The sequence below is a fragment of the Siphateles boraxobius genome, unplaced genomic scaffold (assembly GCF_051911475.1).
Source record: "Siphateles boraxobius isolate OS27281-9 unplaced genomic scaffold, OSU_SipBor_1 35, whole genome shotgun sequence".
Classification (NCBI taxonomy): domain Eukaryota; kingdom Metazoa; phylum Chordata; class Actinopteri; order Cypriniformes; family Leuciscidae; genus Siphateles; species Siphateles boraxobius.
In genome coordinates, this window is record NW_027508975.1 from 734,099 (window position 1) to 746,928 (window position 12,830).

The 12,830-nt window shown below is 35.6% G+C and overlaps 1 protein-coding gene across 1 annotated transcript; it reads right to left on the reverse strand.

The window, feature by feature from the left end:
* Window positions 1-295: 295 nt before the first annotated feature.
* On the reverse strand, window positions 296-12,054 carry LOC143702204 (proton-coupled zinc antiporter SLC30A8-like). Its single transcript, XM_077195739.1, has 8 exons — window positions 11,842-12,054; window positions 10,267-10,415; window positions 8,647-8,793; window positions 4,933-5,086; window positions 4,202-4,457; window positions 2,889-2,994; window positions 888-1,022; window positions 296-806 (listed from the first exon to the last, which is right to left on the reverse strand). The coding sequence occupies exons 1-8, from the start codon at window positions 11,916-11,918 to the stop codon at window positions 661-663; spliced, it is 1,170 nt and encodes a 389-aa protein (XP_077051854.1). The 5' UTR covers window positions 11,919-12,054; the 3' UTR covers window positions 296-660.
* Window positions 12,055-12,830: the final 776 nt, after the last annotated feature.

Genomic DNA, 12,830 nt, shown 5'->3' on the forward strand with positions numbered 1-12,830 from the left:
TTTAAAAATCCTTTTTTTTATTGATTTCATGTAATATTCTAATTTTCTGAGATTTTGAACTTGGGGTTTTCATAAACTGTAAGCCATAATCATCAAAGTTATAACAAATAAAGGCTTGAAATATCTCACTTTGCATGTAATGAGTCTATATAATATATTAGTTTCACCTTCTAAGTAGAATTGCACGATATTCAAAGTTTTCGAGTTTCACTGTATATATATTTAATCAACATTTTTAAATGAGTAGTTTTATATTCCTCCATTGTTTTTAATTCTATTGTACTTGTACTCTTGTGCGTTTATCGTTTTGTCCTTTTTTGCTTAAAAAAATCAACGTTTGTAACGTTATGATTCTCCTTGTAGCTTGTTGGTTTGGTTCATGGCTTAGAAAGCTTTAACGAACACTTTTTAAAAAAAATCCCTATGGGAGAAATGAATGGGAAAAATACTTCCGTATCCAGTGCTGCAGATAAAAAGGGGGACGGCACTGTTTATAATACCACGACCTCACTGAAATACTGTCATGTGACCCGTCCCGTGTCCGAAGTCCAAGAAGACCTCATTCTACAATAAAAGCGATGTAATTATATCAGCTCTAAAGCATTAACACCACAATATAATCCTCTTGAAAAGGTCTCTTCGGATGAATCTCTGGGTGCTTCACTTCGTGGGGTCTTGACACAGACTACAGTCAGGCCTTTGGTCCGCCTGTTGCTCCAGTTGAATGGTGACCGAATGGAAACTGTATGTGTTGAAACAGGCTTGGGTCATTTCTCTCAGCACCGCCTGTGGCTCTACAGTGTCTTCTGAGGAGTTCAAAATGAACAGATGTGTGAATATTTCAGAATGAAATGCCAAAATGAAGGCATACGGGGTTGAAGCGTTACCTGTGGCCACGTGAGCGGAGAGCACCGCCTGGTTCATCGTCAGGGCCCAGATGTGCAGGTTGTGCACAGCTTTGACTCCCTTTACCTGGAGCAGTCGATCCCTCACCTCATTATAGTTCACACCGGCCGGCGTACCTGTGGAGGACCGACACTGAGGATTAGGGATGCTCATTACGGTTCCACAACCGCCGCTCGTTATCCGAGTCTTAACCGGTAACTGACAAGATTACCTATAATATTGAATTGGCATTAAATAAAAAAGAAAATCCTGATCCGTTAAAAATACCCCAAAAAATGTCACGGGTTTATATTAACATGCAGCACACAGAACAGATCAACAACAGAACCTGATTCACATCACATTTTCACTCGCTTGCAGCATTCCTGACAGTGACAACAGAGAAAAACATAAAATAGGCCTACACTAAATATATTTTTTTAACTTAATTCACAAATTAAGACGACAAAAAGAAAACTTTGAAGCTTTGAAAACACAATTTTAAAAACAATTAACTCATCAAAACTTTTAAATAGCACAATGGAAGAATGACCACATTTTTTTTAATTAAACAAATAAAAATCTTACACAACATTTAATTGTGTTTCATATGAATTAGTTTTATGATCTCTTTATGAACTTTATGAAGCATCAAAGTGGTAGTTGCGTAGACTGTCAATGGAGGGACAGGAATCTCTCATTTGTGTTTCGAAGAGGAACAAAATTCTTACGGGTTTGGAACGAAATGAGGGTGAGTAATGACAATTATTTCATTTTTTGGGTGCGATAAACCTTGAGGGGGATAGTTTGCCCAAAAATGAAATTTCACAGATTATTTCAATTTATTTTTTAAAATAAACGTGTTTAACAGCAGAGTCAGTGATGAAAAATGACATTATTTTACACAAAATTCCATCCAAATGTGCATATTTTGCACAAAAAAAAAAAAATATATATATATATATATATATATATATATATATATTCTCAAATTTGATTAAATGATGGAATTCCAAACAATGTGACGAGCTCTAATTCAAACTTTATGTTCCAAGAAAAGTTTTAATGTGAAGAGCATATAAAAATATAAAACGACCTTTTACAGAATGGCTAGTGGGCATTAAAACAGCTAATATAGAGACTATATTTAATATTTACATTCAATTAATCTACCAGTCAAGTGTTTGGACAGATTCTTTTTTCTATAACAATTTAAAAAAAAAAAAATTCTAAAAACGTTTTGCTAACGCTGCCATTAAGTTATACGAACGTTATTTCTGAATTTTCTTTGAATGTTCAAAACGGCCAGTTAAAAAAATAATAATTCTTGGTTATGTGAACGTTAAGGGAACATTCCATTTTATAACTTTGCAAACATTATGGGATTGTTACTTTTGAATGTACTCTGAACAAGTAGTTACATTTAAAAAAAAAAAAACATTAGACAAACTTCCAACAAAAATGTTTCAGAAAAAAGAAAAAGTTCTCAGACAATGTTTTGAGAACATTATTAACTCTTTCCCTTCCATTGACAGAAATGTTCCGGCTTTCCGTGTTTTCTCTGTGATACTTTAGGGGGCGCTATTACAGATCCTCTGAAAGAGAACTGAATATCCTGATCAAAAGATATACAAATATGCAGCAGAAACAAGCAATATCATATGCAAGCAGATGCATATGTGATCATCAACATTAAACAGCATATAATTCAAATCTGCCTAATGTTACTGAATGAAATGTCGACCTATCATCGTTCTGGATGTAGTCTTTACAAGAAACACTATTTTCTCAGGTTTTTGTTCAAAATGTGTTTTTTTTTTAATGAAACTTACCCATATTCATGTGTTTATAAAAAAAATGCATGAAGCTTGAATAAATGGTTTAAAAGCAGAGGCTCTGTTCTTTCTTTTGATATATTGCATGGTCCGTTATTCAACAAAATATTCTGGGGGCCATGAAACTTTTGTTTCAAAAATTGGAAAGTCACAGGCAAGACATTTTACCTTCCATTAAGACGATAATAATGTCCCTCATGATGGTGAACGTGGTTCCCAGGACAAACAGAGAAAACAGGAAGGTGCAGATGGGATCTGCAATTTTATATTCAGGCTGTAAAAAGAAAATAATTCAGTTCATTAGCATCATGCTGTTACATTTGATCTATACAGGCTTATTACTGTTAACTAAAACTATTAAAAACATTTCTGTTAAAGGCATAATATGTAGTTTTTCACCACTAGGGGTCGCCTATTCAAAACAAAGGCATAGCTTGATGACGCTTGATTTGGCGGAAAAGAATCAGACGGGACTCGAATAATATTAATAGAAGAGATTATCAACGTTACTGTAGTATAAAGCAGAGCAGGGCCGAGTGCTGTGTCATAATATCATATTAATAAATCCTGGATGGCTTGTGTTGCTAAATGGCATGCAATTAATTTTAAAACATATTGTATGACGGAGAAAATGCTGCATTACTGTTACTAAAAACAAAGCTGCATCTGATTATGTTTATGTTAGCCACTTGACAAAATAATGTTTTTCTTGGAGGCATGGTGAAAATATGGCACTCGAGACTAACAATAAGACTAACAGTGTTGAGCTGTATAACAATGATTTGTTTCTGTCTATAAATGTATCCAAACAGTTGTTCCCTTGATTAATAAAACATTTTAGATATTATATCGCTGACAGGCGACGCACGGACATGGTCCGTGTCCTGATTAAAATTGCTTATTTCTGTGGATTTAAACATTCTTGGAAACATCTGGGATAATCTAAGTACACAAATCAACAAAATATATAACACTCTTCAAGTCGTTTTTGGATATTTTAATCCAAAAATCTTAAGTATTGTGCCTTTAATTGAAATAAAGCTGAAATAAAATAAAAATAAAAATATTAGTTGGAAAAACTTGAACTAAATGAAAATTTGAAATTTTGTCTTGGCAATACACTGAAATAAGTTTAAGTTGAAACACTAAAATGATATAAAAACTAAAACTGAAATAAAAGTAAAGTAAACCTAAATAGCATATTATGCTCTTCCAGTAATGCCTGTTCCATAATAGAAGGTTTGAAAAAACATTAGCACTAAATCATTCTTTATACAACATTCATGAAAATTTTTTTTTCTGAAACATTGTTACATTGTTACTACTTCTGAGAACATTCAAAAGTAACTTTCCTATAATGTTCGCATAATAAAACCAAATTTTTGAACGTTCAGAGAACACTCATAACCTATATATATATATATATAATATTTTTGTAAGCTGGGTCATGGAATCCAAGAATGTAAAGTAAAACTGCTTACCTTAAAAAAGATGAGGAGTGCACTGACCAGCACACTGACACTCTGCAGAAGGTCTCCGATCACATGGACAAACGCTGCCCTCACGCTGGCATTAGCTTGTTGTCTTTTCCCAGTCCCTTGCTCCTCAACGTCACAATGATTAGCGTTAGACTGGCTGTGTCCGTTTTCCTTCCTGTGACCGTGACTGTGACCGTGACCGGCGCTCAGACCACCGTGACTGTGGCCGTGACCCGACTGATGCAGAGTGAGAGCCATTCTACACACACAACAACAGACAGAGCGTCCCTTTAAAGGTGCAGTGTGTCATTGTTAGTGCCATCTAGTGGTGAAGTTGTGAATCGCACCCAACAGAAGTTACGGTGGCCGACAGGAAGTGATGTAGAGCCATCAGGAGAGTAGCCAGTTATGAGGCTTCTTTACAAAGATAAATTAAGAAAGTATGTAAGTAAACATGTCGATGTAAGCGGACCAGCGGTGTGTGTAGACAGAAACGGCTCATTCTAAGGTAATAAAAACGTAACGATTCATTATGTAAGGTCTTTATACACCCCTGAAAACATAGTTATGTATATGATATTGCATTTCTGTCGACAGATCCTCCTAAATATTACACAATGCACCTTTAAGGCATTTTCACAGCAAATAACAGTTTTGCTAAGGCTCTATATTAGTTAGTTATTAGATTATGGCTATAAATAGTGTGTGGATGCACAATGAGGGTTTTGACTCACATGATGTTGGCCAGTACAGCACAGCCGGATGTGATGAGCATCACAGTGCCCTCGATAGTGAAGTCGTCGTCAATGAGCCTTTCCACCGCCAGATACACCAGAACGCCCGTCACCAGCCAAATACTGAAGACCGACAGCAGAGCGCCCAGGATCTCTGAAAACACGCAATATTACAGTGATCAAATTACACTTGTGCTTCCAGTTTACTTCACTATATACTCAGATAACATCTATATATATATATATACTGTATAAACACAACCATTTAAAAGTTTGAGGTTGGTGAGATTTTTAAAAACTCACTTCTGCATTTATTTGAACAATTCTGAAATATTATTAAAATTTAAAATATGTTTTCTACTGTATATGAATATATAGTAAAGTGTAATTTATATCATGTGATCAAAGCTGAATTTTCAGCATCATTACTCCAGTCTTCAGTGTCACATGATCCTTCAGAAATCACTATATTATGATGATTTGATGCTCTAGAAACATTTATGATTATTATCAATGTTGAAAACGGTTTCGATACTTTAGATTTTTGTGGAAACCAGGATAAAACATTTTTTTAAGGATTCTTTGATTAATCGAAAGTTTAAAAAAAACAGTATTTATTTGAATCGAAATATTTTGTAAGAATATTAATGCCATGTCTAGTTTAGATTTTGTTTCATTTTCATGTTTTTATCTTGAAAAATTCCTATAGTCAAGGTTCCTGTCCTGCGATTCCCTTTTCCCGCATGTGTTCTTCTCTGAATGAGTCATGTTGTCAATGGTTGATTTAGTCATGTGGTTTCTCAGTTCTGTTCTGTCATTGGTTCATTGCTTAGTCATGTTCACAGGTGTGTCTGGTCAAGTCATTAGTCTCTCTGTTTAAATTGAACTCATGTTTCCAGTCTCTTGTATTGTTTGTGTTACCACTGTTTGGTGAGTGTTAGTTCATGTTAAGTCATGTCAAGATATAGTTAGTCAAGTCTTTGTTTATTTTGTACACATTTATGTTAAATAAATACTGCACTTGGGTAGTGGTGGGCAGATCAAGGCTTTGTGGAGCACTGAAACCGATGAAGCAAATGTGCCGTATTCCATTGTCCCGTCTCCACGGGGACCCCTAGTGGTCAGAACAGTTAAATGCAACAAAAAAACGGGTCCAAACATGCACAATTTTTTTTTTTTTTTTTACAAATCTATTGCAAATTAATTTTTTTTATTGAAAGTTAAAAAACTTTCAAATGCCATTATCTAATCATCTAATAAGATAATCAAGTGTCTGTTTTTTTATCAATTGTCAGGTTTTTATTTTTATAAATGGCTCAGCTTAACAGGCCAATAAGATACTATTAACTACCATTATTCATTTTAATTATACTAATGTCTAATTAAAGCGTCTACGAATGTATAAAACTGATCATCAGAGATCAGGTGAAACCCACAGACACTTGTTCACTGGCTCTCAGCGGTGAACCATTGAAACAGTTAGAGGTAATGAAGCCCCGTTTACTGAAATCATGTGACTCTGGCAGTTTGATACACACTCCGAACCATTGATTCAGAACAAAAGATTCATAAAGCTTTCGAATCTCCACAAAGCAGTGTTTTGATATTGCAATCACTACTTTTTTTATGCATACTTGCGTAATGAAAGATTTGTGGTGTGTATGTTGCTGTGTTTAGTTATTATTGGGTCAGTTTTTTTTGGCATCTTGGTCTTGTTCAGTATCGCAACTTGACTTGTATAATATGTAAACAAGCTATTTGCTGTTGCACAGTATTTTTTTTCATGGGTGTTTTGATGTGCACAGTGCATTTATTAATTATAATGACTCTTTTTTTCAGCATTGCTTGGAACTATTTTCATTGGTGCAACAAAAATAGACAAAGTAACTTGTAATTTAATGTCTAAAATCTAAGTTACTCTAAATTAACTTGTTTATTGAACTGTTCTAGTAATTATTGGCTTCTTTACAGTCACCACTTTAAATGAAACCACAAAAACCACTGGACATATGCATGAATTCTGAAAAATGTTTGTGTGCATTTATTAATTATACGGACTCCTTATATCGATTGGTTATTTAGTGTCATTTTAGAGTCTTCAAGAGTCCCTTTTTTTAACAGTTTTGTGAGAATCACCCTTCAATCTAATGCTTTTAACAATAAGATAATCACAATAAGATTAAATATTTCTGTAGCTTTCTGTAACTCAAACAGTAAAGCGTTGGTGCTTGCAACGCCTAGGTCATGGGTTCGATTACCAGGGAAAGCAAGAACTGATACGAATGTAAATATGTACCTTGAAATGCAATGTAGGGCTGCAACTAACGATTATTTTGATAATCGATTAATCGGACGATTATTTTTTCGATTAATCGATTAATCGGATAGAAATTAAATTAGATTTTTTATTTTTATTATAACTAAATAAAACCGTAAATCAGGGTATTTATGTGTAAAAGTGTACTTTAAAAAGTGCAAAAGCCACACATTGAGTTTTACTAATATCAATATTTGCATTGTTTTTAATGATAATTGCTGATGGCAAGTTGACAAACATGATTATTGTTAAAAAAATGATATCCAACATATTATGTTTTAACACAATTTTTGTTAAAACAAATTTACACAGACATGTTGTTCAGATGTGAATATCTGAACTAAAAACAAACTAAAAACATCTAAAATATATAATTCATTTAATTTTTATTTAAAATTAATTATATATAAGGAATATAAGGATAAAGAATATAATATATATTATATATAATATATAAAAGAATAATATAAGGATAAATTGATTAAATAAATATAGAAAGACTGAAAACAATTGTGTGAACGTAGAGCCGCAGTAGATCGCGTTTGAAAAACAATTAAAACTTAGTAGACAAATGCTATAAAAAGAGAACGGAATGGAGGTAACGTTACCCAGCAAGCTAACAGGCTTGAGTAAAGGACAGGAGAAATTATGCATTAGTGCACAAGCATTCGCTGAAAACCACTGAGTACAGTGACTAAAAAACAATATTTTACTGCTGCTGTTATTAACTGCCTTTATATTTAGTGCTTCCCTTTGTAAAGACCGTTTTAATTTAACCTATTTCTGCGGTAGCGCTATTTTAATCCATCACTTACGTTGCGAGCGAACTGATTGCGCAACCTGATGCTCGAGACAAAATACAGACATCCCAAGATCCCAGAAGTCCCGGGAGTCTCCCGCAAATTGATTGCGGCTCCCTGATGCCCGCGAATTAGTTCAAACTCCCGAAATCTAGAGCGCGCAAGCAAGAGCGCGCATGCGAGACAGAAGAGACTGCTCCAAACCGTGTAGCGCGCGCGCTCGGCAGAGCGCCTGAGGGAGAGAGACCTTGCGTGTGTGTGCGTACCAGTAAACGCTCCCCGTGACGTAAGCAGACCAACTAATCGATAATGACATTCGTTGACAACGATTTTCATAATCGATTATAATCGATTTTATCGATTAGTTGTTGCAGCCCTAATGCAATGTAAGTCCGCTTTGGATAAAAGCGGCTGCCAAATGCATGAATGTAAATTATATAAGAATTCATGATTAATTGCACGAAAAGGGTGTGATTAATCACGACTAAAATCTATTGACAGCCCTAATATGTAGTGTATTACTTCCCTGTCTCCAGGCCAGGGATGCAGGAGTTTTGGGGCATGAAAATGTACTGTTCTTCAATTCCAGTAATTTACCTGCTCGATGCCAGCCGTAATTGAGCGTGCGAGTCGCGGGTCTGGAGGACAACCACAGCGAAGCCAAACTGATGATGAAGCTGGTGAGATCCACGAGCAGGTGAGCCGCATCGGTCATCACCGCCAGACTTCCAGCAAAATACCCTCCTGTACACAGACCACACATATGCACATATCCTTTGTGTGTGCAAAAACATGCAGAAAATCAGGGTAACACTCTACAATAAGCTACAATTATTGTACAATAAGGGCTGCACAATATATCGAAATATTGCGATATGCATATCGCAACGGCTTGCAATAACTGGGGTCAAGTGAAAATCACTCGCTGCTCTTGGCTAAATAACTGATGTAGCTTTAACAAGAATCAGGATATATTTAATTCATACAGTGAAAACTAAGCAGTGTTTTATTTTTACATTTGATTATTCAGTTTCTGTTGTTAACTAAACCTAATAACCTGAACCCTGTGGTTTACACTGATGTTAAAATAACACTTCTTATGCGTCAGTAAAACACTGATGTTCACTTTCAGAAGTTGTAGGGATGTTTTCTTGTCTTGTTACGTTGGTCAGCCTGTTGGGAACAAGGTCTGTGCTGTTCTTTCTCGCTGTCTCTCCCCATAGGTCACGTGACGTCTCGCCAGCTGCGAGTGGGCGGGGCTTGCTGCTATAAGGACGCCGAGATCAACATCCGCTCTCTCTCACACCTGGTTGACGCTCTCACTTTCATTCCTGAGTCGTCTCTGATGGCAGCGCGCGCGCCCTTCAGAGTGCTCGCAGGCGCTCGTCTCCACAGAGGCGTCTACATGATCAGCGTCATGTTTCTTTCTTATGCCGTTCTTAGCGGGACGCTATATGTACTACGTCTTACCCGTTTTTCTTTTGTTTCGAGCTGGTGGTATTGGTGTTTGGTTATCACGTTGTTTAGTGTAGGTTTAGCTAGAACAGCAGTCAGCGGACCCGGAAGACTCACCGGAATATTGTCTTTCTTTTTGGACGGGAGGCAGGAGAGAGCTTTGATCCGAAAGACAGCTGTGAGCAGGGTTTTTCTTTCTGTTTGTTTTACTATTCATTTTACCACCATGCTTTCTTTGTGACTCAATTATTTATCATTTAAACCATTGACAATAAATTGTTTTTGTATTGTCATTTGACGTTTGAGGTGTCGTTTTTATGTGTTATGTTGTCCCTGTTCAAACTCATTCAGTGGGCACGTAACATGTCTAAAAAAGAATGTGAAACACGCATACAATTTTAAATATATTTTACGTTTATTTTACACACTTTAAGCATTATTGTATCGCATATCGAATATCGCATTATTTAATGAGTTATTGCATATCGCATTATTCTTCAATATCTTGCAGCCCTACTAACAATACTTCTTCAGCATCTTTGTTAATGTTAATTTCAGCATTTACTAATACTTTATTAAAATATCGTTAACATTAGTTAATGCACTGTGAAATAACATGAACAAACAATTAACAGCTGTATTTTTTATTAACTAACATTAACAAAGATTAATAAATACTGTATGTATTGCTCATGGTTAGTTCATGTTAGTTAATACACTAACTAATGGACCTTATTGTAATCATCAGGAAGAGTCACACACCTATTATCTCGCCCACCATGAACACCAGACACACTGCTGAAACTATGTACAGACGTTTCTTAGCAAGCTTTTTCTCTCGTTCTCGGTCCTCCAGGGCACGGCTGTTATCGTGACAGTGTTTGCCATCATTCATCTCACCTGAGGACATACTGGGATGAATACAACAGCCATTAACATAAGTAAATCTTAGATTTCTTGAAGGAGTCATAGGTTTGATTGACAAACAAACAACAAGTTTATGTCTGATGTTGAGCATGTAATGTATGACCAAAAAAACAACAACAATGCTATTCCTGTTATACTTTATCTTTTCAAAAACATGCTTGTGTTTTACAATAAAGTACTATTTCTATCAAATAAATATGCCTTGGTTGGTGGAGCTCAGGCAATTACATTTTACTAATCACATGTGTAAATATTGATTATTTACACTGTAGCAAGAAACTTAAAATGATGGTTGTAAGACATAAAGTTACTTTTCAAAAAGTAACCTTTTGTTTCAGTTGATTGTAGGTAAAAAAAAATCCACTTAATCTTCTGTGTTTTAGGCCTACCGATAATACCGATAATGCTTTACTGACTGGTAAATAAAAATGCGCCAAATGATTCAGTGTTAAAAGTGCGATCCGAACGAATCGAACCGAATCGCAAATTGATTCAGTCTCGCTAACTCGTTCTGGTAACGAAAAGAGCCGAATTACACCGATCCAGCCGAATGAATGTGTCCTCGGGTGTTCATTCATTTCTCACCCGGATTAGGGCGCAGTGCAAAGTTTGCACACCACTGAGACACGACCTTGTGCAACAGCAAAACACTCACGAAAAGAGGAAAAAGTAAACGAAACATCATTCGTCACTGGACACTTATGCATAAAACACTCTAAATTTTGTTAAAATGCTGAATTTAGGATGATGGGGACACTTTTTCCAAATCATCTCAATGGCAAAGTGTCCCAATCACTCTGAATTGACCCCTATAATGGCATAGTATGCTATACAATAGTAGGCTATAACATTTAAATAAAGAAAACAAACCACTTATCTTTTATATTAAAGTAGGCCAACTTTTTCTATAAAATAAATATGCTCTGGTTGGTGGAGCTCAGGCAATTAGCTACATTTTAGTGTAGGCTACATATTGATTATTTACACTGTAGCAAGAAACTTAAAATGATGCTTATAAGACTTAAAGTTACCTAGCCTCTGTGTTTTGACTTAGCCCTATGTATATAATGCTGATTCGGTTTTTAAAAGTGCGGTCCGAACGAGTCACGTGTAGGCTATGTGTCCTCGAGTGTTCATTCATTTCTCACCCGGATTAGGGCGCAGTGCAAAGTTTGCACACCACTGAGACACGACCTTGTGCAACAGCAAAACACTCACGAAAAGAGGAAAACGTAAACCTTATGCATAAAACACTAGAAACTCAACATCTTGTTAAAATAACAGCTTGAATTTAGGCTGAAGGGACACTTTTCCCAAATCATCTCAATGGCAAATGTCCCAATCACTCCGAATTCACACTTACTTTACAATAGGCGATAAACATTAAAATAAAGAAACAAATCGACTTACTTTTCTGACGTGATGGTGTACATTTTTGCACCGTTTTCTGTCACCAAATGGATCTTTTCCGGATCTTTTTTGAGCATGGTTTTAGTTTTCCTTCACTTTTGATAAGATTACCTCCTACACTTTGAAAATCCTCTTTCCACAGACGTTTAAAATAACTCTAAAATTAAGTTGATAGGCTAAACAATGAAATTCGTCCCGGCAGCATCTGAGGTGAAGTGCAAAAGCGCTGTTATTTGAAGCCTTGTGACTGCGAACCGTGTGCAAACACTTTCTGCTCTTCACTTCTCCAAATCACGACTATGGCATCCTTTAGGATCATCCCACACAACAATAACTCGATCATTTACATGCATTAAGTGACGCTGTGTTTACAATAGCCTATAGTGAATTTACCTGGAATATGTCCCCAAACCGCTATTTTGTAACTTTAAGATGTGATTGTTTATGAAAAGACTACATATTTCCCATATCCCACAATTTTAACCCATCTGTTGTGATATACAGGAGGAATACGTTTAATATTTAGTGTTCGGTGTAAAAGCGGATTTATCTGAAACGTTAAGACTGAGAACCGTGTGCAAACGTTCAGCCATGCTTGCAACTCCTGGATGATTGACACTGAAAACTGACCTTTTGTTGAGATAATCAGATGATTATCATTGAAGAGCTCGAACACATTCAATAAATTGATTAGGCTTGAAGTTAAACTAATCTAATCACTTTAATGATACATTGACTGTATTTTCCCACATAAGTAAAACATAAATAAATATACATACACTGCCGTTCAAAAGTTTGGGGTCGGTAAGATTTTTAATGTTTTTAAAAGAAGTCTCTCCTGCTCACCAAGGCTGCATTTATTTGATTAAAAATACAAAACAAAAACAGTAATATTGTGAAATATTATTTCAATGTTCTATGTAAATATATAGTAAAGGGTAATTTATTCCTGATCAAAGCTGAATTTTCAGCATCATTACTCCAGTCTT